The 24,094-nt window shown below is 38.5% G+C and overlaps 1 protein-coding gene across 1 annotated transcript in view; it reads right to left on the bottom strand.

Annotated features, from left to right (window-relative positions):
* Positions 1 to 11,091: 11,091 nt before the first annotated feature.
* LOC101845700 (protein Mo25) overlaps positions 11,092 to 24,094 on the bottom strand; it is a 21,472-nt gene continuing 8,469 nt past the window's right edge. The window contains exons 2-8 of the mRNA XM_005100161.3: positions 21,938 to 22,309; positions 20,104 to 20,268; positions 18,551 to 18,669; positions 17,587 to 17,755; positions 15,987 to 16,112; positions 15,314 to 15,457; positions 11,092 to 13,525 (exon numbers count right to left, since the gene is read on the bottom strand). Of these exons, the coding sequence (XP_005100218.1) occupies positions 13,337 to 13,525; positions 15,314 to 15,457; positions 15,987 to 16,112; positions 17,587 to 17,755; positions 18,551 to 18,669; positions 20,104 to 20,268; positions 21,938 to 22,042 (1,017 nt within the window). The 5' untranslated portion in view covers positions 22,043 to 22,309 and the 3' untranslated portion in view covers positions 11,092 to 13,336. The remainder of the gene's footprint in view (positions 13,526 to 15,313; positions 15,458 to 15,986; positions 16,113 to 17,586; positions 17,756 to 18,550; positions 18,670 to 20,103; positions 20,269 to 21,937; positions 22,310 to 24,094) is intronic.

Genomic DNA, 24,094 nt, shown 5'->3' with positions numbered 1-24,094 from the left:
GCTGTTTTGTGTGGGTGTTTACACATGTGTTTATGGGTTAATTTGGATGAAAACTTGTGGTTGTGCTTAAGTTTACTAATATTATGTTGTATGTATTAATGTGTTTCACTTGTGTAAAAAGATCATCCTTTTTTTTTTTGCTCTCTCCCTCTCACTCGCTTTCTCATTCTTGTCCATCTTTTTTTTCCAGCACTAGGCACTTGTCAACCACTATTGTGTCCATATAACTTTCTTTTATCAACTGAACCAAAGAGAATGTCGCATGGTTCTGTTATTGGACTTGTATTACTATTACTGATGTTTAATGGTTCCTGTAAGCATTTCCCTACGATATATTAGAATTAGAGCAACACTGTGTCCCACTTTAAACAGTCTCAGTTATAACAGGATTTCGGCTATAACATTATTATTCTTATTATGTATAGTAAAAAAATTGTTTTGTAAGAGGCATTGGGACAGACGTGCTCGGTTATAATAGTGGTCCAACCATCAACCAGTTTTTTAAACAAATCGACAAGAAAGCAAAAAAAAAAAACCCAACCCAAATGAAGCAAAACTATCAACATTGATGGTTAGCTGGACTTATGTAACCCATAGTAGGCCAAAGTTAATTGTGAGTGGGAGGTTGGCGGGCATTTTAATGTGGTTTGCTCCTTCTTTCCTGTCAAACTTCTATCATCCCCATCTCTCCTCCTGTTATGTTTTAATTACTCTCTTGTAACACCTCTAGTCTTTGGCACTTAAAAACTTTTACTAAAACTAAGTTGTGTACCCCATTTTATGATAAATCATAATGTACGGGGGAGGGAGAAAGAAAGCTGGATGCATTTTGGCATCGATCATAATTCAAACCCGTCAGTGGTGTTGCGTGACCTTGGTCAGGCAGATCGTCACATTGTCTTCCCGTGGGTGATGATGAGACTTGTTATGGGAATAAAAATTGAATGAAAAGTTGGTAACGGGTGTCAGATCTACCCTAAATCTATGTGTGTTCTTTTTCTCAAAAGCGGTAACTGTTCACAAATACATGTTGTTGTACACTTTCATGAAACTAAAACTAAAATACTAGGAAAAAAAAGTACAGTGGAAACCTGATATAACAGGGATGGTGGGACCAGAGAAAAAGTCCTGTTATATCAGAAATGCAAGGGAAGTAAGCACTTGTGGACAAATCCAGCTGTATTTATTCATGGGAAGTTTCCCTTGCACACCGCAGCCCTCTCTCGTGGCCATGTGGCAGACCTACACATGACACATTACGTGTGCGTGTACCTAGGTGAAGTCTGCAGCACACCGCAGCCCTCTCTCGCTTCACCCACTGCGTGTGGTTGCAGTGGCGTGGCTTGCGTGGGCTTGCTCCATCACTCTCTCTCTCACTTTTTACACATTGTTAACGAGCCTTTGTCCCTGCTTTAACCGATTAGGCTCCGATGAGGCCCTTTTAATGCAGATAACTTTTAATAGAGACAAAGAGTAGGAAAAGGCGGAGATTTAAATATTCCCTGTTATTGCCGGGCCTGTTATAATATCGTTTCCACTGTAGATAAAGACGAGGAGAAAAAAATATCACTGGAAAAGAAAGTATGTAGTGAGATAATCAATATATATGTAATGAAAGTGATCTTCATTGGCTAATCGTTAGTTACAGTATCTGTAAATGTGATCCTTGACGATACAAAGATTCGACTATAATAATAACATGGTGGTAGTGGTGGTCCTGTTGTAGTAGCGGCCCGCTGCAGAAATGTGCCAGCGTTTGTGGTATGTGAAGCGGTTAAGGACTTTTCTGTTGCATACAGGAGACCTAAGTTTGCTCCATGAATGTGTGGAAAGAACTTTTATCATGTATTTCGGTCTTTCTGCTTGGTATCCCTCTCAACTCTCAGTCCTGATCGGCCCTGGCAGTAGTGACAGGCAGGGTCTAAAGATCTTAATTGTGTTGATGGGGGCATAAAAACACTTTAACAAAAAACCCTCCAACAAAACTACACTGTAGCAATGTAAATATTTTCAATTTGCATGATTTCCTTTTACTGCAGTTAAAAGCACCCTCTTGTGAATACATCCAGACAGGAGAGTTTTAAAAAGTTAAAGCTTCCGACCCTGCCTGTCATGGTCAATCCAGGCTAAGATTAAGAAGGATACAACATCCCAGCAGAAAGACCGAGATACACAATAAAAATTTTCCCCCACTCTGGAACCGAACTCAGGTCTCCTGCATGCGACAGCAAAGCATCTAACCACTGCACCACAGACACTGGTTCGAGGCTAAGATCTTAACAAAGTTGTTCATGTTACAAGAAAAAAAAAAAAACCAGGGCCTTCTCTTTATTTGACAACAGAAGAACATTTGACACGATCACGGCTGTCCAGTGCAGGGAAAGGCAAAGTGGACAGATAGAAACAAGTTTACTAAAACAAAACCCCAAAGACCCCATCAGTGGCACCCTCCATTCCATCCACCTGCAAGCTAACTGCATACCACTGAAGAGTGGAGAAAAATACTCAAAAGACAAGGTGTTCATCTGTACATCACAATGTTTATTTATAATTATTGTGTACACATTACAACAAGATGCCTTTCACCATTGAAAGGGAAATCAGAAATTGCAGTAGGCATCCACACATGTGTTCAAATCTAGAGCCCCGCCAAACACGTCTACAGTACCGTATCTAAAAATAGAATCAGCATCATCATGATCACCGCTATAATATATATATATATATATATAATATATTTCAATATCAGGTTTATCCTTGGAGCCAATCTTAAGAGGAACAGGTTGCAGAAAGGGAGGGTTTTTATTTACGACAAAGAGAAAAAGATTGGGGGGAGGCAGCAAAGGAGGAGGGGACAGGGAGGACAAAGCCTTCAAATAAAAGTTCTTTACCTAGATGTTTTTAATATCCCCATCAGCAAAATTTAAATCATTTGGGAGAAGGGCACTGACCCTGCCTTACAGAGGTAACTCAGACCGAGATCCATACAAAGTCCTAGCAGAAAGACTTAGATACTCAATAAAAATCATCCCTAAATGGGAATTGAACTCAGGTCTTCTGTATCTGACAGCAAAATGCCTGACTACAGATGCCGGTAGGAACAAGTCAGAACTCTTGCTTAAACAGTCAGATCAGGCCAGTACTGTGGCCAAGCAACTCTCTAGATCCAACAGGTGGTCCAATCCAATTACTGAATAAGTCTTGATGCCCCTCCAGCCTCCAGCCAGAGTCACAACTTGACCCACGCTTTACAAAATTTACTACAACCAGCAAAAATTATCACTTCCTGCCCCGCCATGTGATGCTATAAGCTATAAGTATCGCCTTCCCCTTGGCCAGGTACTTAGACCTATATGATGTAACAGCAAAGCACAAGATAATAGTACAGTTGAGTAGCCTCCAGTGATGTCATCAACAAAAAGGTGCCATGACAAGGACATTGGTTACAAAGCTAGTGGCAAGCAGATGAAAATATGTGTCCTCAAAATTTACTGCTTAAAGCAGTATACAATTTGCCTTAGTCCATGTTAACATTGGCCACAGTAACTGGGCTACTAAAATGTGTTCCAAACCTGCAGACTTTTCATAATTTATCCTTGGCCGTCCCCAAAAAACAAGCTTTTAGAAGTAAATCATTCACTCTGAAGTGACTATGGGTCTCTCTTCTTATTCCTATAGAGTAGAGTATACAACTGTGGTTCATCCCAAAAATGCAGTACACTGTAAAAATGAAGATTTGATTTACCAAGAAGTCATAGTGTATGTTAGACAAACTACTGAACAGTCTCCATCCAGCTGCCACAACTGACCATAATCTGGTACCTCAAGACATCTGCTTTGGAATCAAGGATTGGCGCTCTCATAATTTGGAAGATTCCCTCAGGATTTAAGAAAAAAACCCAAAAAAAAACACACTGCACACAAAAAAAAAAAGTTGCTAAAACGTATTTCAAGGGCACAGCCATCCCCTTGTCACCCCCCCCCCCAAACAAAGTTTGCGTTTCCATGAAATTGGGACAGTTTTGAACATTTTTAAAAACTGCCCAAAACAATCCCTCTCTCACCCCTTAGCACTAGTGGCAAGAAGAAACTGAGTAGCTTGCAACGCTTCTGAGGCAACGCTATGAGGACAACGGGCAGCTTGGCCGATGAACAGACCTGCGATGATCATAAATGTCCCACGAGGACGGCAGGAGAGCCGAAAGTAAATCGTCAGTGCTCAAAGAACAACAAGACAGAGAAGTCTCTCAACAGCAAATGAGGAAAGACAGCGACAGAAAAATGCAGACACACAAAATCCATTTCACGGCAAAAACTCATTTACAGTAACTGCATCAGTCACAGCACAAAGAAAACTCAAAAACTTTCAAACTGAAAGTTCTGATTTCAATATATATATATACACATATACATGTGTCTTCAAGATCCTCAGGATAGACCGAACACCAAATAAATGCATGAGTAACTTCACTCTTTCTTCTTCTGTGAGACTCAATGAACATTTTCTATCCAAAATTCTTTTCAACCTCAGTAAATAGTAAATAAAAGACAAGGTCTTTTTTGTTTAAAAAGGGGGGGCGAGGAATAAGCCCTTTATTTTTTCCTGTTGATGCTAATAAATAACAGACCCCAACTTAACCCCCCACCTCTAACGCAAATGTGACTTCTAAATATGACGACCTCAAAAACTGCAATGGTTTTTAGATGGATCAAGGATGATGGTTGACAAAAGTGTGCCATTGAAAGACACAACAAAAATTTAAGAAAAGCAAAGAGTGGCATTACAGCAACCAGTAGTGATATGATATAATATAGACTAAAATAATTGTTCACACAAAGTGCGTTCACTCTCATGTTAAAGTAAAATGATTTTGCCTACAAAAATGGAATAAATTGCCTTTTTTTTTCTTCGATTCCTCTTTTCCAGACAGTAAAAAAGAAAAAATTGGTATCTGCCCTCCCCATCCCCTCTGAACTTTTCTCTCCAAACAGGGACTGAGAGATAGCTATACAGGAATGAAGTTAGCATCTCAAACAATTGACCTTGAAAATATATGAAAACATTTCGTCAGACTGATTTACGTAGGCATAATTTCAGATTTATTTTCTGACCCCACCAACTCTGCTACCTGTACCTCTTTTGTCCCTGGGATAGAGCTAGGTAGAATTTTTTTTCTGGTAAAGCCAGCAATAATTCTATTGCCAATGGGGAGACAAGGAGGAGGAGGAGGAGGGTGAAATGCCTTTGCAAGGGGTCATGGAACAATGCACTCTGAGCTTCAGACAGCACAGCGTCTTGGAAAGGATTCGAAAAGGTGGCATTTCGTTTCATCTCAGGGTGGGGTAAGAGAACACAAAGTCGGGACATGGGCAAAGATTGGCAAACTTGCAAGTCTATCAAAAACAAACATTACCTTTGAGAATGAAATCAAAACAAAAGTACATCTTTGTTTTTTCTTAACAAGACAAAAGAACCTAAATTCAATTTTGGCTGGATCAGTTAATCTTTCTAAAGTAAATTCAATCAGCTGAGGTATATCTTATCCTGTGGATTTCTTCTCCAGAAGTGTAGATCTAATTCAAGAGACATATAAGCAGTTTGGCAACTAAAAACAAACTCAAATAGAACAGCTTATATAGAGATGATGTGCGAAGGAAGCCAATCACATCAGTTTCGGTCTGGTTCAAGAAACATCCTGTACAGCAAATGTCTCATGAATATCAATTAGCCTTTCTCCAGTTTGCATGCAAAGCAGACGTAAGGACACAAAGTAACAAAATTTTAAAAAATAAGAACCACTAGATTGTCATTACAGAACCATTGTCTACTAAGAACTTGTATCCTTTCCCTAACTGTAATCAGCATCCCAAAGGCTACTGGGTCATCCTCCTTGGGGAGAGAAACTTAAAACGAAGTTTCCTAACTACATTAAGTTTCTTAACTTCACTCAGTGGGTACCTGGCCAAAGACAGTGAAAGATCTTGTCATTACCAGTATGCTAGTGTTTTAGCACCTATAAAATGGTAGCTTGCACTGTATGCTTACCATGAAGTTAAGATTGTTTCAGAAGGCTATCAGTATCAGGTCTGCTTGGGTAATAACATATATTGTAAAGTGCAGAGAGTTTACTGGTCAGCTGGAATTTGCGCTGTACAAATTATTTATTATTACAAAACAAAATGATGACAAAATGTTTTGAACTTTTACAGTCTCACTGGCTCACTCTTGGGAACCAGAGCCTCCATGTAGTTACTCTCTACACAGCTTCAGTAGCGTAGGTGCCAGTCCATGTCCAACCCTTCTCACTTAAGTCAATATGCCAGCTGTTACCTCCATAGTTCAGAGAGCCCCCAGCCCCCCTCCCCCCCAAAAAGCAGAGTATTCTTATTATATGCATCCTTTACAAGTTGGATCCGGTAAAACTGAATAAATACACTGCCATTACTTAACAATTAATCAAATGTACAATTCATTTGCAATTACAATACAAAACGCAAAAAAAAAAATCAAAGCATGAAACCTTCTTGGGATAAATAAAATACTTCAGACAACTTATCGCAGACTCAAAGAATAGAAGACAAACACAAATTCAAATCCAAGCATAAGAATCTAGTATCTGTTTCTTATTTTTGCCTCAGTCTGGAAAACAGAATTTGTTTTCTTCTGCATTGATGTCGGGAAAATATCAGTAAATCACTCACATGTATCCATTATCATTCCTTAATCTCAATATTTATCAAAATGGGAAAACTTTTGATCACTCATTTTGTTGGGCAGCGTTTTCACCAATCTAAATATATGTCAGCTGGTTAAGAGTTGGCAAATTCGATACTTGGTTCGACCACATCTGCAAATACCTGATCATGCATAATAATAATTGACAAAAATTGGAAAAATAAAGACACTCCTGCAAAGGACAATAAGTTACAAAATAAGTATCGATAATCATATTAGACAAAACAGTGCAAGATTTTGAGAATGAAATTTTCAATCTATATAAATTAGGTAAACCTTTGAATTTGTTTTGCAGTACATGCCCGACTGTAATATATTCATAACTACTTTCCCACTTCTGCAAATCATTGTATTACTCATTTTAATACATTTTCAGAAGCCCTGGATTGAAAGCAAAAGGGTAATGAAGCGACTGATTCCTGTCCTTGCAACAAATTATGTTGACAAATGAGTTTAATTAAACCTTTAATCACTGCAGATAAAAAGCGCAATTTTTTAAATTTTACAAATATGTAAACAACTGCAAAAAACTGGCGGCAGAAGTTATATTACTCCTTATTTTTAAATCAATATTAAAGTATCTTAGTATATCAATTATCAAAACTTACTTGCTTCCAGTTGTCATGGCACTCAAAAAAAAAAATTTTGTTCCGCATATTTCTGACAGGAAAAGGTTCCAATTTTTCCTTATATTCTCCCTGCCTGCCTAAACAAAGCTTTAAGTGAGAGAAAAATTAGTGACTGAAAAAAACTAAAATAGTCACATTGTCATGTTGCAGGTCTGTATCTCATTCATGCTCACACTTCATGCCAAAAGTAGAATCACATAAGGAGTTGTCAGATACACCTTAGAAGGTCCTTCTTTGTCAATAGCTCACTGGTGTGTTCAGGGCGCAGAGAGCTTTTACATTAAAAGAGAGACAGAGATAGAGAGAGAGAGAGAGAGAGAGAGAGAGAAAGAGAGAGAGAGAGACATTCACGACACCGTATATAAGTAAAAAATAAATCTGCAACATCATATGAATGTGCTAATAATTGGACAATAAAGTATATCTCATCCTACACAAAATTTGTGAGCTACATTCATAATTCTTTCAGCTGCTTGATAGCCACTAAGGCGCAGATGGTTGTCTAACTCAATTTATAGGCAGTGAAAGCAGATTCTGAGTCACATGGTGATTTCAATGGTTCTGTTTCTCACTGTATTTTTTCCTAAAGCTCAATCAGAGGCGCAAACAAGCTTCAATTTTTTTTAAAAGCTGAACTTTTTGCAGCTTATGGAAATGCATGCGGGCGACTTCAAACTCATGGCTCATATTGTTTACATCTTAAATCAAAACTTTTTATATAAAGTGCAATATGGCATGCACAGATCTGGAGAGAAATCTGGATTTATTAGGAAACTTGGCACCTCTGCAAGGTGTTTTAACATGCAGCTAAAAAATATCTCATCAAAGGCTTAAATAAAGTCAAGGATGGTGGTTTAATCTGCATTTACAGCTACCTTGCTTTTCCTGAATAATAACTGACAGTACCTGTGCCGATGCCCTTCTCTCTACTCTATTCTCTTTAAGCCTTAAAAGAGGCTTCACTAATTAGAAATGCTGAAGCCAAGAGTGAAGCCTGCAAGCTGCACACATCTGTAAGTGAAAATGAAGCTTCTAAATGCTCAAAATGTGACAAGCTCTTCTCTGCTAGAATTGGTCTCACAGGCCACAGCAGAAACCACAACTCATCTTAAATCCTTAATTTCTTCTATTTTTCTTTAAGAAATCTTCTTGCAGATACCTTGGTTATCGTCAAGATATTGACGAACAAATTATTCTCGTTATTCCCTTCAAAATTAATACCTTGAAATCACTGATGTTTCCTAGATTATTCAAACCCAGTTTGGACTATTACAACATTCTTGTCACAAATAAACTTATCATTTCTCAACTTTCAAACTCAGCTCACGAAGTATCTTGGCAATCTTGAAGGGAAAAAAGGGTCAGGTATATATTACAATACCAATCAGGTGTGTTAAATTTAAATACAAAATTAACATTCCAGAACATTCAAGATACACTCTTGCATACATTGCAAAATCTTCACCAAGCCTGGAACGTTGGCTCAAGAGCACAAACAAAGCCAAAATTTAAAAAAACAAAAAACACAAATTAAACGATTAAGTTATGATGTATTTCTCCTTGAGACACAATAACTCAAGTTCAAGTTGAAAATTAGAAAATATGTATACGAGTATAATATTTATATATCTATGTTTGTTTGTACCAATATAATCATCATGATGGATAGTTATGGAAAAAGTACAGGCTCTGAAGTTCCTCAAATAATATATTGTAACACTGCCGAGTCAGGCAAGTGCTCAGAGAGCAGATTAGTCGTCTCCCCTTATTACAAACATCATATTAGAGCAAGGGTGTCAAACTCAATAGCTCAGGGGGCCAAACTCATAGTACACTTAAGCATGCCAGCTGAACTGCATAAACACTCATTGTCATTGAGCAGTGGAAAACAACCTTTTGTAAACAGAGATATGAATTAAAACAGACAAAAGTTTTTAAAATTACAAATCAAGGCACATCAATTATACACTCTAATGCCAATTTGTCAGAACTGGATATTTTGAATCTTTCCTTGGCAATAAGTTTGTAGAGTAATGTTTTGTTTTATAGAGATTTTCAATATGGACTACCTCAAATTCTCTCGCAGGCCGGACATAATTGTTCGCCAGGCTGGATGCAGCCCGCGAGCCTTGAGTTTGACACCTGTGCATAGTAAGAACCACCACCCATCTCCACTCATCTCAGTGCTCAAGCAGCTGTTTCAATCAGAGCTGTCCATATGGTTACATTGTTATCAGTTATTGGGTTTGCTCTTGCTGTTCGTTGGATTGCGTATTTTTTTACTCCCCATTCCTAACAAAAAATAAGGTTCATTAACACATTACACCCTAAGGGTCTGGACGGGAAGTCCATTGTTAGATCCTAAGTAAGGGGAAAGAACCCACCTCCCGTGAATACAAGCCTTTAAAAACACATTTAAAAAATACTAAACAAATTCCAAAAATCCTTAAAAAATAAACGTAAAGACGAAAAATGAATGTAGTTTCAGAAAAATATAACTATGTATGCACAAACTGTTGGAAATGTTCTAACTTTAGTTCAATCGGGGTGTCCGACCCGTCACTCTCACTCTCAGCCTCGCGGTTGGGCCCTAGATCTATATTCTAGATTTTCTATGTCTGATCAATCTGAATCGCCCCAAACTATTGCTCCAACGTTTATATCAAAATCTGAGTCATTTGATTTGCCATATACTTGTTTTTGCTGAAATCCATCGTTATTTCCTTTTTCGAACTCAATTGTGTCGCTTTTCAACAAGTCAAGACACTTTCGAAGTGACGGTAACGCGATCGCATTTCGTTGGCTCAATACTTAAACTACTGGCCCGAAAAATTTTGTTTTGATATCAAACGAAAGAAGAAACTTTTTGCAATAACTATGCAAATCAAAATCTCGGCACCCCAGTCTCGCCTTCGTTTCTAAAGACACTAGGTCGGCGCGGGCGGTTCTGGGCGAGTCAGGGTGGAGCGAGTAAGGGAATTCCCGGGCGGTCCAGGGTGTAATGTGTTAAGAAACTGCACCTGTAATTTACCATCAGAGAAAGGACTGAACTTAAATCAAAGTCACCCAGGCTCTCAGAACATTACAAAAACCATGAAGAATTTATACTGGGAACAAACTTGGGACCTTCAGACTCTGAAGAAGCTGTCTTAATCACACATCACCCACCTCCCTATTGTAGCTTTGTAAAGATGCACGTAGTTAGATTTACAAGGTTAGATTTACAATGCCATTGGATCTAAAAAGCACACAAAGCAAAAATCCACTTTACAGTACAGGGACGGGTCCCAGCTAGAAAGTCCCTCTCCAGCACTGCAACTACTGAACAGTCTACAGCACATAGAATTCCTGTACTATTTTCTCCATTTCATTTATCTTAACAATGCATCAGAGACTGCTGTTGACCTAAGTCTGGAAAGATTTTTCAACTTGGAATAATGAACTCCTTTTCCTTTATCTTCATACAACAGCATTTAAAGTAGCCCCATGAAAAAGAAAGTATAAACAAATCCAGAGACAATTGTTGAAATACCCAACACACTGATCTCTCCAACAACAACTACCCTATCACTATGGCCGTGTTCATCCACTAGTGCCTCATTTCTTGCCACACCAGGCCTCCATCTTTCCCAGTCTCTACTTCGATGTATTATTTGATTAAGTTGTAGATTACTGTCGGATTTTACATTTTTAATGTATGATGTAGGAGGTTTTCCCTTATTTCTCTTTGCTTTTATTTTGTTCCGTGGCACAGTTTTCATCAGTCTATTTTTATGTTTTACCCTGCAGAAATCTTAACAAAACCAAAGGTGCAATTCTAAACATGGTTAACAACCAACTAAAATAAAAACAATATTTCAAAGAATTTAAGCAATGCATCCAGATATGGTGAAATGTATACCTTGATACAAGGATCTCAACTAGGAAATGCAGTGAAATTAAAACAGCAATCTTTAAAAAAAACCCAAAAACAACAGACCGTAAGAACATACAATGCTTTTTTTTTCTAATTGGGCTTTGGGCAAAAGAATGACGAAAGGTACAGGCAAGTTAAAGAGACCACAAGCAAAACATAAAAAACCAAACAATAAACTAAATCTGAACACAAACCAGAGAAAGCTATGAATTTATAGATGATTTTATAAATAGTCATTTCATTCCTTTTAATCCCCCTTGTGATTCAATTGATGTCACAAAGTGTCATACTCGCTCAAAATATTTTTTGATCTTAATATAAACCAATTGTAAGAACATACAGATTTTGCCTTTTTGTCACTATCCATCATTTCAGCACCAACATATTTCGACTATGCTCACAACGTTACTCTAAATCAAAACAAAAATTAACAAAGCTCTGTGAAGCACATCAATCTAAATCTTGCCTACCTTTCCACTAGAAATAAACATGTTGTAAGCCATAGAAGTAGTAAAAATGCTTACAAATTATTGACAAAGCCTGAAGCCAGCCAAAAGGATAGAACCACCTCCCCCCTCCACCCTATAAAAAAATAACTTGAAAATTTCACAGATGTTACATAAAGCAGCACTGAAAATAAGAACATATGTAGTGAATTCTACCCTTTATTCCTGAAATATGCGCTGAAATCATTACACAAAGTAAACTATAAATATAAATAAATAAATAGATCAAATACAAATTCTATCCTTTATAAATATGCCTTTCAGAACCAACAACAGGGCAACAGCAGTAACATTGTCCTGAGGTGCTCTCAGATTCAAAGGATAAGTTGTACGTGTGGGTGGTGTGTACGAGTGCACTGAAGACAAGAGAGAGAGAAGGAGCGAAAAGGGATAGCAGGTGGTGTCAATGGTGATGGTCGGGAGGAAAAATTGGGGAGGGCTGAAGAGATTTCCCTCAAAACAAAAGCCAGTGCTAGAACCATCGGTGAGACGTAATGCACGAACGACACTGGCACGTACACATCCCATCCCACAGCAGTGCTCAAAAACACCTACAGCGTGCCTTTCTGGCTCACATTAAAATTAATCAGAATCGCTTCAATTCCGACAGCAGTGCATCAAACCATAAACCACCCATTTTAGGGTGCGAACATATTAACCTATCGTTTACCTAGGATCTGACTGAAACAGCAAAAAGATGTGAATATATACCCAAACAGTCCCTGGATATGTCAAAAGAACAAATTGTCCTAAAATAATTATAACATAATCATACTTCCATGATTCTTTCTGAGCCTTTTGTTTTCTCCTTTTCTCTTTCTGTTTCATTTACCAAGAAAAAAGACACCATGGAGAGCATATTCAAATCATTTTTACCCACTCTACGGGTGTTTATTTCTCATTGAGACATATTTAGTAGCCAACAGATTATGTAACTGTCTTTCAAGAGACATTAAACATAATCCTTTCTACTAACCCTGTGTTTTTCATCAAAAAGGCAAATTTCAGAGGCCACAAAATGTGTAGAACTCAAGTTCCTCATTACAATTCTACTCAGCTAGGGAAAGTTAGAAGTGTAGACACACTCCACTAACACAACACTGAGTGATGATGGGTACAATCAAAACAACTATTCTAAAGAGAAGAAGGAGGAACACTTTGATTATAATTATCAACCAGATCACTACAATCTAGCAACTTATCTGACAGAGATTTGGAGCAGATGAACACTTCTCTATTCACAGGTCTGTTATCAAATTGTTCACTTTTTAATAGGAATCTGTACATCTGCACAATTCAAACTTTTCATTTTTTAAATTTTTTATAAAGGGGCACATGAAAAACAAACAACCCAAACGCAAATAAAAACCAGTTCCAGGTACATATCATATATGTTCCACTATCATCATTATTATAAATTCTTCTAGATAAAACAAAGTTGTTGTTGTGGTTGTTGCCGTAAAGGAGGAAAAATTATTAAGCATATTAAATGTTAACGGAACTCGGAGAAGAAGAAGAAGGATGTAGAGAAGGAGGAATGAAGCGGCGGCTAAGAGTCGGCCTCCGCGGGCAGCCGTAGTTCCTTAATCTGTTTTATGAGGTAGCTCTTCTCATCGTTGAACTGCTCGTCCTCCGAGCGCTCTGTGTGGAACCGGGTCAAGAAGTCCACCAGCCGGTCCTTGTTGCGCAGCAGGATGTCTAGGATGGGCCGCGGCTTGTTGGGGTTGGCCACAAAGATCTGAAGTAAAGGAAAATGCCAACAAAACCCAATGATTATTTGTAAGCGTACAGAGAGGCACATCAATGAAATGTCAGTTTTAGTTTAGTTTTAGTAGAGGTTTTACAACGCTCGCAACTGCATAAGGTCAAATGAGCGCCAGAAGATTAGAGGTGTTACAAGAGAGTAACAAACATAAAAAAAGAAGAAGGGGAGATAAGGACAATAGATGTTTGATAGGAAAGAAGGAGCAAACCACACCAGAGCATCCGCCAACAACCCAGGAAATATAGTCAAACTTGCACTAACCTGTTTAAAACAATCACCGTACAAATGGCCACTTCCCATTCCCCATTGTGATTTTGGAAGGGCTTTTTTAACATTATAATGACACTGTGTAAGATGGCCACTTGGCTAAGACAGCCACTTTTGTCCGAAACAATGGGTAGCCCGTCTTTGACAATTTCGACTGTAACTATATTTGCGCATGAAAGTGAGTGCTGACAACGATACCCATATCCTAGCAATGCTCCCTTCAAGACCAGCGACAAAAATATTAACTTGGTGAAAAATGCTTCCAAACAAACCTGTTCCACTTTCTGTAGCAATCAATAGCCTCTAAACATTAGCTTTTTACTTAAAACAATCTTTGTTCTTTTTCCTTCAGATTTAAAATGATTTCCCAATCTGAGCACTGGATACTTTTTTTTCTCTAAAAGCATTTTTTGCAGCCTTGGTACTATAAGCATGATGGCCCTTGTTATGGGAGGGAAAAAGCAAGACACACAAACAAAGATGTCGTATAATCTATCAGTGGCGTCTTTCAACCTCCGGCAACTCAAGCATTGTACAAAACTATCTGAATAAAACAGCATTACCGACAGCACTTCACGACTGAAAAAACAACAAAAAAACTCAAAAACAATTTCACAGAGCAAAAAGCTAAAATCAATAAAAAATCAATAAAATTTCTTAACAAAAACCCCCCCAACCAATAAGAACATCAGAATGATTAGATCTGAAAGACAAATCTTTTTCAAAACACCTTCAAACTTGTGTAAGATCTGAGCGGAAAAAAACCCAACAACCCTAGAAGCAAAGTACTGTACCCACTGAATTATTTCAGACTTCTTAAAAATAATTTTTTTAAACATCCAAAAATTTCAGGATTGTATAATCTGGAAAAAACGAAAACCTCAAAACACCTTTAATATAGTATCAGATTTGAAAAAAAAAGTGCTAGATCACAGTCAGACATCGGTGATCATAGTTCTCCATTCATTCCTTTGCTTGGATGCTCTCAAAACAGGAACATTATACTATCTTTTCCCAACACCCATCTGTTTAGGCTCTCTAAGTCAGTTGCTCTGGGTCTAACCCTGCCCCATTTGCCTTCAATTTTACCAGTGAGAAACATTTATCTTTGACTACTTGTTTTTAACTCTTTATATCCGAGGGGAGTACCCACTATGCCGTGGCCCTTTTTTGGTGCTAAATCTAAAAATGACAAAAACGCCATTAAATGGGTCATTAAATTGACACTAGCAGTTTTGATAGTTCTTCATCTAATAAATGAACTTCCAGTATAAGAGACCTGTTTTCGGCAATTGCCAAAAAGTAATTATGTCGAAGCCGTCATAAAGGAATGTGCCCAAATCACTGACAGCGGCTCACCGGAGGTAAAAAGTTAATCAGCAAGCAGCCCACGTGGGACTCTTGAAGAACTACCCTCTAACCACCCCCCCCCAAAAAAAAACCCCCAACAACAACAACAACCAACTTTGCTTCCAGAGCTTATTATTTCGGTACCTTGAAAACATGGAAGGCCTCGAACTGGATGTTCCTGGACTTCTCCCTCAGCATGTTCATCATGAGCTTCAGATTGTCAGGGTTGCTGATGTACTGGTTCATCGTGCTGAAGTTGTGGCGGTCCAGGAGGAGTTCACCCAACAGCTGCGACAAACAAAACAAACTGGGTGAGCCTTTGTCTTTGTTTTGTTTTAAGTAGAGGTTTTACGGCGCTCGCAACTGCATAAGGTCATATGAGCGCCAGATGATTAGAGGTGTTACAAGAGAGTAGCAAACATAAAAAAGAAGGGGAGATAAGGACGATAGATGTTTCATAGGAAAGAAGAAGCAAACCACACCAGAGCATCCGTCAACCACCCACTCTTTGTTTTCTTAAACGAATTCAGCAATACAAAACAAAATAAATTAAGCGAATTTCCAGTTCATTTTTGTACAATTTGCCTCAATATGTTTCCAGGGTTGTTCTAATTTTTTTTTTTAGTGGACAAACATACAGACACGATAACCGTGGTTTAGAACAGGAAAATAGACAGACAAATGGGAACACCAGAGAGAAAAAAAAGAAAGACCTACCAATGGTGCCTTCCTACTACCCACCATATATGAGTTGATAAAAAAAAGAAGTCACACTCAGGTCAATCAGTTATCAGCTAACATAATTCATGCCACTTACCTTGAGTGCTTGTCTACGGGTCACATAGTTTTCAGAGTTAAGAAGCAGCTGGTAATGTGTGAATACTTCGTCATAATTTTGATCTAGGAATTCAGCACAAAGCATTTTATGCCTCGTCAACAGTTCCTGGAAAAAAAAAGGGGAAAATTTTACAATCTTCTAAAATGTTTGAAAATACACAATCTAGGTTATAACATCTATGAAAAGTAAGAAACAGTTTCCACACTCTATTGACTCTTCTAAAAAATTAGGCCTGCATGTGAGCCTCAACCTGATTGTCTGAAAATTTTGCGCAACCCCCCCCCCCATTAAAGAGCTTTGGTGGGTGTCATAAGGGTAACGAGCGAATAACCCAACAAACACAATAATTAAGAGACCTAACCCTACCCCTTGGCCTACCCCAAAAATGAACCTGCAACGGGCCTCATGTGAAAAGGCCAGCACAAGTCCAAAATGAAAAAATATTTAACAAAAAAAACTCACACTCCAAAACAAACAAGGTCAGGAGCATAATATGGCCTACATCTACATTGCTATAATAGGGTTTGATACAATAACACAATAGAATTGGAATATGAATCCTCCATATAGATCTAGATCTCTAGATCTAGACCTAAATCTAGATTCTAAAAAAATAAATAATTCACGCACCTGATGAAATGCTTTTTACCAACATTGATATTACAGCGCAATCTATGATAGGGTTTGACACAATAGAATTGGAATATGAATCCTCCATTGAGGTCTATAATGATCTATAAATCTAGATCTAGATCTAGTAGAACAAGTGAGTCGGACTTGAATGAATCCATATGATCTGAACAATTGAATTAGTCAACAAACTAAATTCAAAGTGGCCGGTCGAGCACGACACTGAAAGTAGATAATTTAGGTCGTCGTCCTTTTCCGTATTCGCATTTCTACTCGGGTTCCGACAATTATGTCGGAAACGCCGACGTCGGCAGTTGGAATGAAAACGAAAGTGCCGAAAAAGCCGACGGGAAAAAAAGGGCGCGCTGGCAGTCGGCCAGGCCTTGCACTACGCACATTGACTAAAACAGGCGGGCCTAGCGATAGCATCGGTTGGCTCGCGGGTCGGGTCGCGATTGTCGGATTTCAGACGATTGTCGGCAAACATGCAGGTCTTAAAGATGTTCTTTTTTAGGTGGAGAGAGAGAGAGAGAGAGAGAGAGAGAGAGAGAGAGAGAGAGAGAGAGAGAGAGAGAGAGAGAAAGAGAGAGAGAGAGAGAGAGGGAGGGAGGGAGGGAGGGAGGGAGAGGGAGAGGGAGAGGGAGAGGGAGAGAGAGAGAGAGAGAGAGAGAGAGAGAGAGAGAGAGAGAGAGAGAGAGACAGGGAGAGAGAGAGGGAGAGAGAGGGAGAGAGAGAGAGAGAAGGAGAGGGAATAAGAGGGAAAGACAGCACGTCTACCTACAAAGTCATATAGATCTAGTTAAAAGGAAAGCTGAAAAGTTATCACAGTCACAAATAAAAATGAAACCAAACCATAAATCATGATCAATGTGTTGAATTGAATAGAACAACAAAAGAGTCATAGGATTTCTTTTCTTTTATTATAGTGGAAAAACTGTGAGATGTTTACCTTGAAGGTAGAGAATGCATCTGAAGCAATGTCAAAGGTGGACACTTCCACATATTCAAAGAACTTGTAAAATTCCGGGGCGTTCAGCAAGATTTTGGCCAAGGACTCGAACCGACAACATTCACGCAGCATCATACCGCAGTTCAAAGCGATTTCTTGATTTTCATAACTGAAAAAAAATTAATTAATTGAGAAAATAAAAAAATAATGAAGGTTATATTCATGATGACTTTAAGTAGGATGTTTAAAAAATAAAAAGTGACAGATATTCCATCCCTGTCTTGATATACCATGGATTTGAATTTTAGTTTTTATTTGAAATTTACAGCATTTCCAACATAGAAAGGTCATATAGGTGCCTAAAATTAGAAATGTAACAGGAAAGTATATACAAAGAAAAAAGAGGAAGAGATAAGGAGAAGAGATGTTTCATAAAAGAATGAGAAAAACCACATCAGAGTGCCCAATTGATTTTGAGAACTGGAAAAGTCTTTGCCACTTGCATTCCTCACCTTCTTGCTCCATAGCCAAAGAGTGTGCCAGATACAAATGAGCTGAGTATATGGTAATTACAAATGAAATGTTTTAAATAGGCATGTGGGTCTAGTTGGCTGGGTATTCATAACCGAGTATTGCAGAAGCCTTGCTGAGATCATCCACTTTATTACATGATGTAACAACAAAACACACAATTTTCCCAAATCATTGACAACATTTTCAATGTTTGTGGACTGGTTAATTTCCTATACAATAACTTGGGTTCTTTTTGGCAATTTCTGCACATTAGCCGGAGTGCAAAACCCATTTCATGAAGAGGGTAGGAGAGAAGGACAGATGATTGGTTGGACAATTGAGTAGACAGGAACAGGAAAAAACAAAACCTGCTACTGTACTTAAAAACACACAAAAACGGCAGCACTGAGCTCAATCGTAAAAGCATAAGGAATCCTGGACTAGCTCTTACCCTTTCACAAGCTCAATGAGAACTTTCGGGTTTTGACACACATACTCCTCTGTAGGGGTTCGAGTGCCAATCTGGCGCCGCAACAGGTTGTTGAAGATGGCAACAACGTCTTTGCGACCCTGGTAAATAAGATAAAAACCAATAAATTAATCATGACTCAACAATTTTAAAATACACAAAAAAATTAGTTATGTGTATAAAACATTTTACAACTGCATCTGTCTGTCTGTATATATGTGTGCCTGCATCCATGCATACTACTTAAAAAAGACAACATGAGAAATATAACTTGAGGCACAACTGCATCACAATTAAAAGGCTGTAAGTACAGCCAATTTGTTAACACATTTACTTCCAAACAGCTGATGTTTTTGGTACTGTAAATAAATCGTAGTCATACTAAACGTTTGCAGAAAGGGGTGATAATTTCAGCAAAACCCTCAAATTCCCAATGTAGGCCACAAGCACTGAGAAATTTGTCATCCTTCCCCACACATGCTTCACATATCCAAAATAGATATGACAGATTCCAATCCCTTGAGTTAAGAGAGGAATATCAATAAAACGATACAATAAGTTATTTAGGACAAGGAAGAAACAAAACATATTAATTAGGAAGAGTTTTAAAAAAGTTGGACACACATGCTTCAAAAAGCAAAAAAGAAAACCATCAAATTTTACCTTAACTTATTTTCACATTTATGTATACTTATTTTTACTAAAAAGCCCACAACATCAAATCCAGCTATAAATGTTTTCAAAATCTAAAAAAAAAAAAGAAGAAAGGTTATTGCCAGTACAGTGATTGTGTGCCTGTAGATACTTGGTTAAATTTTTTTTTTAACTGTCCAAATTTGCTTGCTTGAGTAAAGAGAAGCACATCAACAGAAAAAAAGGGGATAAAAAGCAGCAACGATTGGCAGGAAAAGAAAGAGGGAAAGTAGGGAAAAGCAGACCCTGTCAGTGGCGCCCTCCATCCACTTGTACGCCCATAAAATCATGATTAGAAGCATCAACACATAACGAAAAAAAGCCAATTTCCACAATACCTTTCCTTTATATATCCAAAATGGGACCCCCCCAGAGAACAGCAAATTTCTTTTTATTTTATTATAGTAGAGAGTTTTACGGCGTTCGCAACTGCAGAAGGTCATATGAGCGCCAAGGGGTGGGTGTCAACAGAGAAGTCTTTACATGGAATCAGACTTACTCTGCTCACCTCTCTAGCTTCAATAGCACAAGGTCTGCTTCGACTATCAAGGCACCCCGGAAATAGCAGGTCACAAGAGATTAACAAACATACAAAAGAAGTAGAGGAAAACGACAATAGTAAGGATTAGGAAAGAAAAAGCAGCAGTTCCCTGTTGTAGATCATTATGAGCGTGACATGAATCAGCCCACTTACAATTCTACTGAGCTTGAACGAGAAATGCCCCCCCCTTTGGGAATGGCCTAAGCCTAAAGACACTACAGTCAGTGGCACTGCCCCAGGGGGGGGAGCAAATTTCTACTATAATGGTAAGAGTAATGAAGGACATGGAGACAATGCTAACCTCAAAGTCAATGCGGGCCAGGTTCTGGACGAGGACGAGCAGCGTACCATTCTGGTACATCTCCGTGGACAACATGGCAACCTGCTCAGTAGCAGGCTCCTGGTCCACAGTCCCATACAGCAGCGTCTTTATTGTCTGCAGCGTCTTGGACACATCCTCATTGACCTGTTCACACAATAATACTTCTAAAATAGGATTTTTTGTATAGTAAAAATTCCCCTTCAACAGTTAAGTTACTTATAGTAAAGTTTTACGGCGCTCGCAACTGTATAAGGTCATATGAGTGCCAAGGGATGGATGTCAGCAGAGAAGTCCTTACAGGGAATCAGGCTTACTCTGCTCACCTCTCTAGCTTCAACAGCATAAAGTCTGTTTCAACTATCAATGCACCCCAGAAATAGCGGGTCACAAGAGTGTGACAAACATACAAAAGAAGTAGAGGAAATTGACGAAAGTAAAGATTAGGAAAGAAAAAGCAGCAGTTCCCTGTTGCAGTTCAGGCACAGTTATGAGCATGACATTCATGAATCAGCACATTTACAATTTACACTTCTACATATTAATATCCCACCCTTTAGGAATGGCCTAAAGACACTTCAGTCAGTAGCACCGTCCCAGGGGTGACTAACAGTTTATTTTAGTTTTAGTAAGTAAGAGGTTTCTAGCTCTTGCAACACGGGTCATGTATGAGCAGAAGATTAGGTTAGATAGAGAGCAACATACAAGGAAAAAGAGAGATAAGAACAACGGATGTTCGATAAGCAAAAAGGAGCAAACTGCACAAGAGACCCTACCAACCACCCATTCATTCAACAGCAATCTCTATGCCCTTTACAACCTATAATATTACCAAAGCAGACCTGAAAGCTTTCTGAAACAATTTCAACTTCCTAAGAAGCATATACAGCACATTTACACGAGCTAGGACGGGTTTTGTATTAAAAGTATGATCATAAAGTGAGAGAAAAAATTTGAGACAAAGAAAAGAAGTAGAACCATCACAGGCACTTTCTAACCAACTGCACCTCACAGGAGAGAGCAGCTGAAAGAGAGAGAGAGAGAGAGAGAGAGAGAGAGAGAGAGAGAGAGAGAGAGAGAGAGAGAGAGAGAGAGAGAGAGAGAGAGAGAGAGAGAGAAAAGAGAGAGAGAGAGAGAGAGAGAGAGAGAGAGAGAGAGAGAGAGAGAGAGAGAGAGAGAGAGAGAGAGAGAGAGAGAGAGAGAGAGAGAGAGAGAGAGAGAGAGAGAGAGAGAGAGAGAGAGAGAGAGATAATAGATGTCTCACTATATCAAAGGAACACATAGTGAATATCAAGTTCTTGTCTTTTAATAAACTGAGTATGGTTGTAAACTGTATCCAGGTTCTAAATTTGAGTTAAAAGCAGTACAGCAACATTTAATTATAACCCTGTTATTTAGTACTGCTAAAATGCAAAAACATGACACGCAGACCGAAACAAGAGAGTAATTAATAATAAATGAAAGGGACCTTTGAATTTAAAAAACACCCTTCAACATCACACGTCTTGGAATAAATGAAAAGGAAAAATAAAAAGAAAGGTTTGCAAATTGTCCCATGTTTACAAAAAGACTGAATAACATGTCTTATCAAGTTTTCAATAAAGCTGAAAGATGACATATATGACACATACAACGATGTAGTCCTTCTTTTTCACACCACCAGTCCCACAGATGATGTCATGAGCACAGGAATGGTCATTTTTGCTAAAAAGCAAAATATGACCTCATACAATCAGGCAGTCACAGTCAGTTTAAGTGAATTTTAAGTCATTTCCCTTTTATCCTTTTCAAACACTATTTGCAACATTCCTCTCACCTTTTTGTACTCCTTTTCTTTCAGGTTAGGCAGAAGAAGCAAATTTTCCTTCAGAGAGCGTACCAGCTCTTGCGGGCTTTTGTTACGGTTTCCGAAGAAAGGCATCGTGCTATCTTCAAGTGGAACTTGCTCCTTACTGATAACAACTTAAACAGCTAGAACAAAGAGTCGAAAGACTGGCGGCCTAAGGCTTCTATGTCTACACCTCCATCAAAGAGAAAAGTCTGTTGAAATTTGCATCAAACCAGGTGATCACAACTCAGTATTCTTCTGTCCCTGAGGCTTGAAAAGCAGCTTGGCTCTCCCCAGCAGGTCCTCGGCCGGTGCAAATAAAGCAGTCACAGTCACCGTTCAAGGTACGGCACAGACCACCTGGAAGAAAACAAGAGGGAGAGGTTTTCACACCTTAAGGCTGATACAGATTGCACTTTCTGTCTACTGACAATCCCAGAATCAAATCTCGTCATTTCATTCGAACATGATATTGAAAAACGTAAGATCTGACAGATAAATCAAAGTGAAAGGATTATTTTTCTGCAAAAAAGGCTGTTTTATTACTGTAATTTGACAACACAGGGGTTAAAATAAAAGTCACACATATCAGTACACTGTGTGACCTCCATGTGCATTTGACACATCAGGGCATCTCCTATGCAAGAGTACATAAGTCTGCCTGCAAAATGTTTCAGGCATTGTTGAGGGCCTCCCGTCGTTGTAAAATGGTTCTGGGATGGGGATTCACGTCACAAGCAATATATATAATATAATATATATAATATATATATAGTTTTTTCAGATCATATGTACAAACAGGAAATACAAATGCCACATAGCAAGTTCAAATGCCACATAGAAAGTTTCACGTCACATAGAAAGTTCAAATGTTCAATAGGAAAGTTTAGTGCACAATTGTGTGTAACAAGTTCAAATGTACAAATAGCAAATCCAAATGTAACACAATAGCAAGTTCAAATGCCATCAAAAACAAATATCCTCCAAAAAGATTATCTAACGTGAAAAACATTTTGATGTGCTCAAACTGAGTTGACGACAACTATAAGCAGTTTAATTTTAAGGTGAATTGATCACCGTTAAAAAAATCCTGAGGATGCTACCGCGGAAAGAAATTCATATAGAACTGAACCAACTTGACATGACATCAATTACAATATGCAGCATGGCTGATGCAGTACATTTAGCTGTATGAATTTGCCTTCATCGATGAGGCTGGTATCAAGTAAAGCTGTTAACGAAGAGAAACTGATGAAGCGCGCGGAGCGGTCAATGCTTTGTTCGAGTAATGCAGGGTCGAAGGGGACCGAACTGCACAATGCCATAGGGGCCTAAATAGCCGTCAGTGACGAGGGTGGCCTTGTCTTTCACGACTTTCAAGTAGAGGGAATGGCAGATTTCGTTTCAACCCATCCCTCTGAGAAATTCGTCCAACAATCCCCACAACGAAGTATGCTTTGTATGTAACAATGCTCGTGCACAAAGGCAGGGTTTAAATGGCAACTCATCAATATATTGGGGAAGAAATATCCCCACCCCCCCCCAAATGCACATTTTCTTAACATCTACGAGAATGCTTGTGGGTTTGGAAATACGATTTGAAACCGTGGCTCGGTGAAGCAAAAGACCAAATGCTCACTCAGCCGACTCATCAACAAAGGATGGTCACACTAACAGACTTGCCCAAAAAATGTAAAAAAAACAAAACAAGCTGTGACTATTGTGAAAATGGCAGCAACCTTCAGATCAATGCAAGCCTATAAGCCATAGCGTTTTGCAGCGCAACAATAAGTAAATAAAAGTAAACTTGGCTTTAGATTTCATTCAGTTAGTTCTATAATATACCAGAAGTATGTTGATTTGTATCATAACCATTCGTTTCTGTTAAACGTGAGTTTATTTTCGATTTTTAACATATTATTTAATATTACTTTCGTTTCACATGAATTCTTCCTTGTGGCACCACACGGCTCACGTCTAACTTGTTCATGGCCAAAAAACCCAAGCCCTTTTACTTCTTACCTTGATATATAGCCTCCTTTTTAGTTTTCACTCCCCGGGGAAGTGCCACTGACTGAAGTGTCTTTAGGCCATTCCCAATGGGGGGACATTTCTCATTCAAGCATAGTAGAATTGTAAATGGGC

The sequence above is a fragment of the Aplysia californica genome, unplaced genomic scaffold (assembly GCF_000002075.1).
Source record: "Aplysia californica isolate F4 #8 unplaced genomic scaffold, AplCal3.0 scaffold00238, whole genome shotgun sequence".
In the NCBI taxonomy this organism is placed as follows: domain Eukaryota; kingdom Metazoa; phylum Mollusca; class Gastropoda; order Aplysiida; family Aplysiidae; genus Aplysia; species Aplysia californica.
The sequence above is the reverse complement of the archived record's forward strand: the minus strand, read 5'-3'. Positions and strand labels throughout refer to the sequence as shown.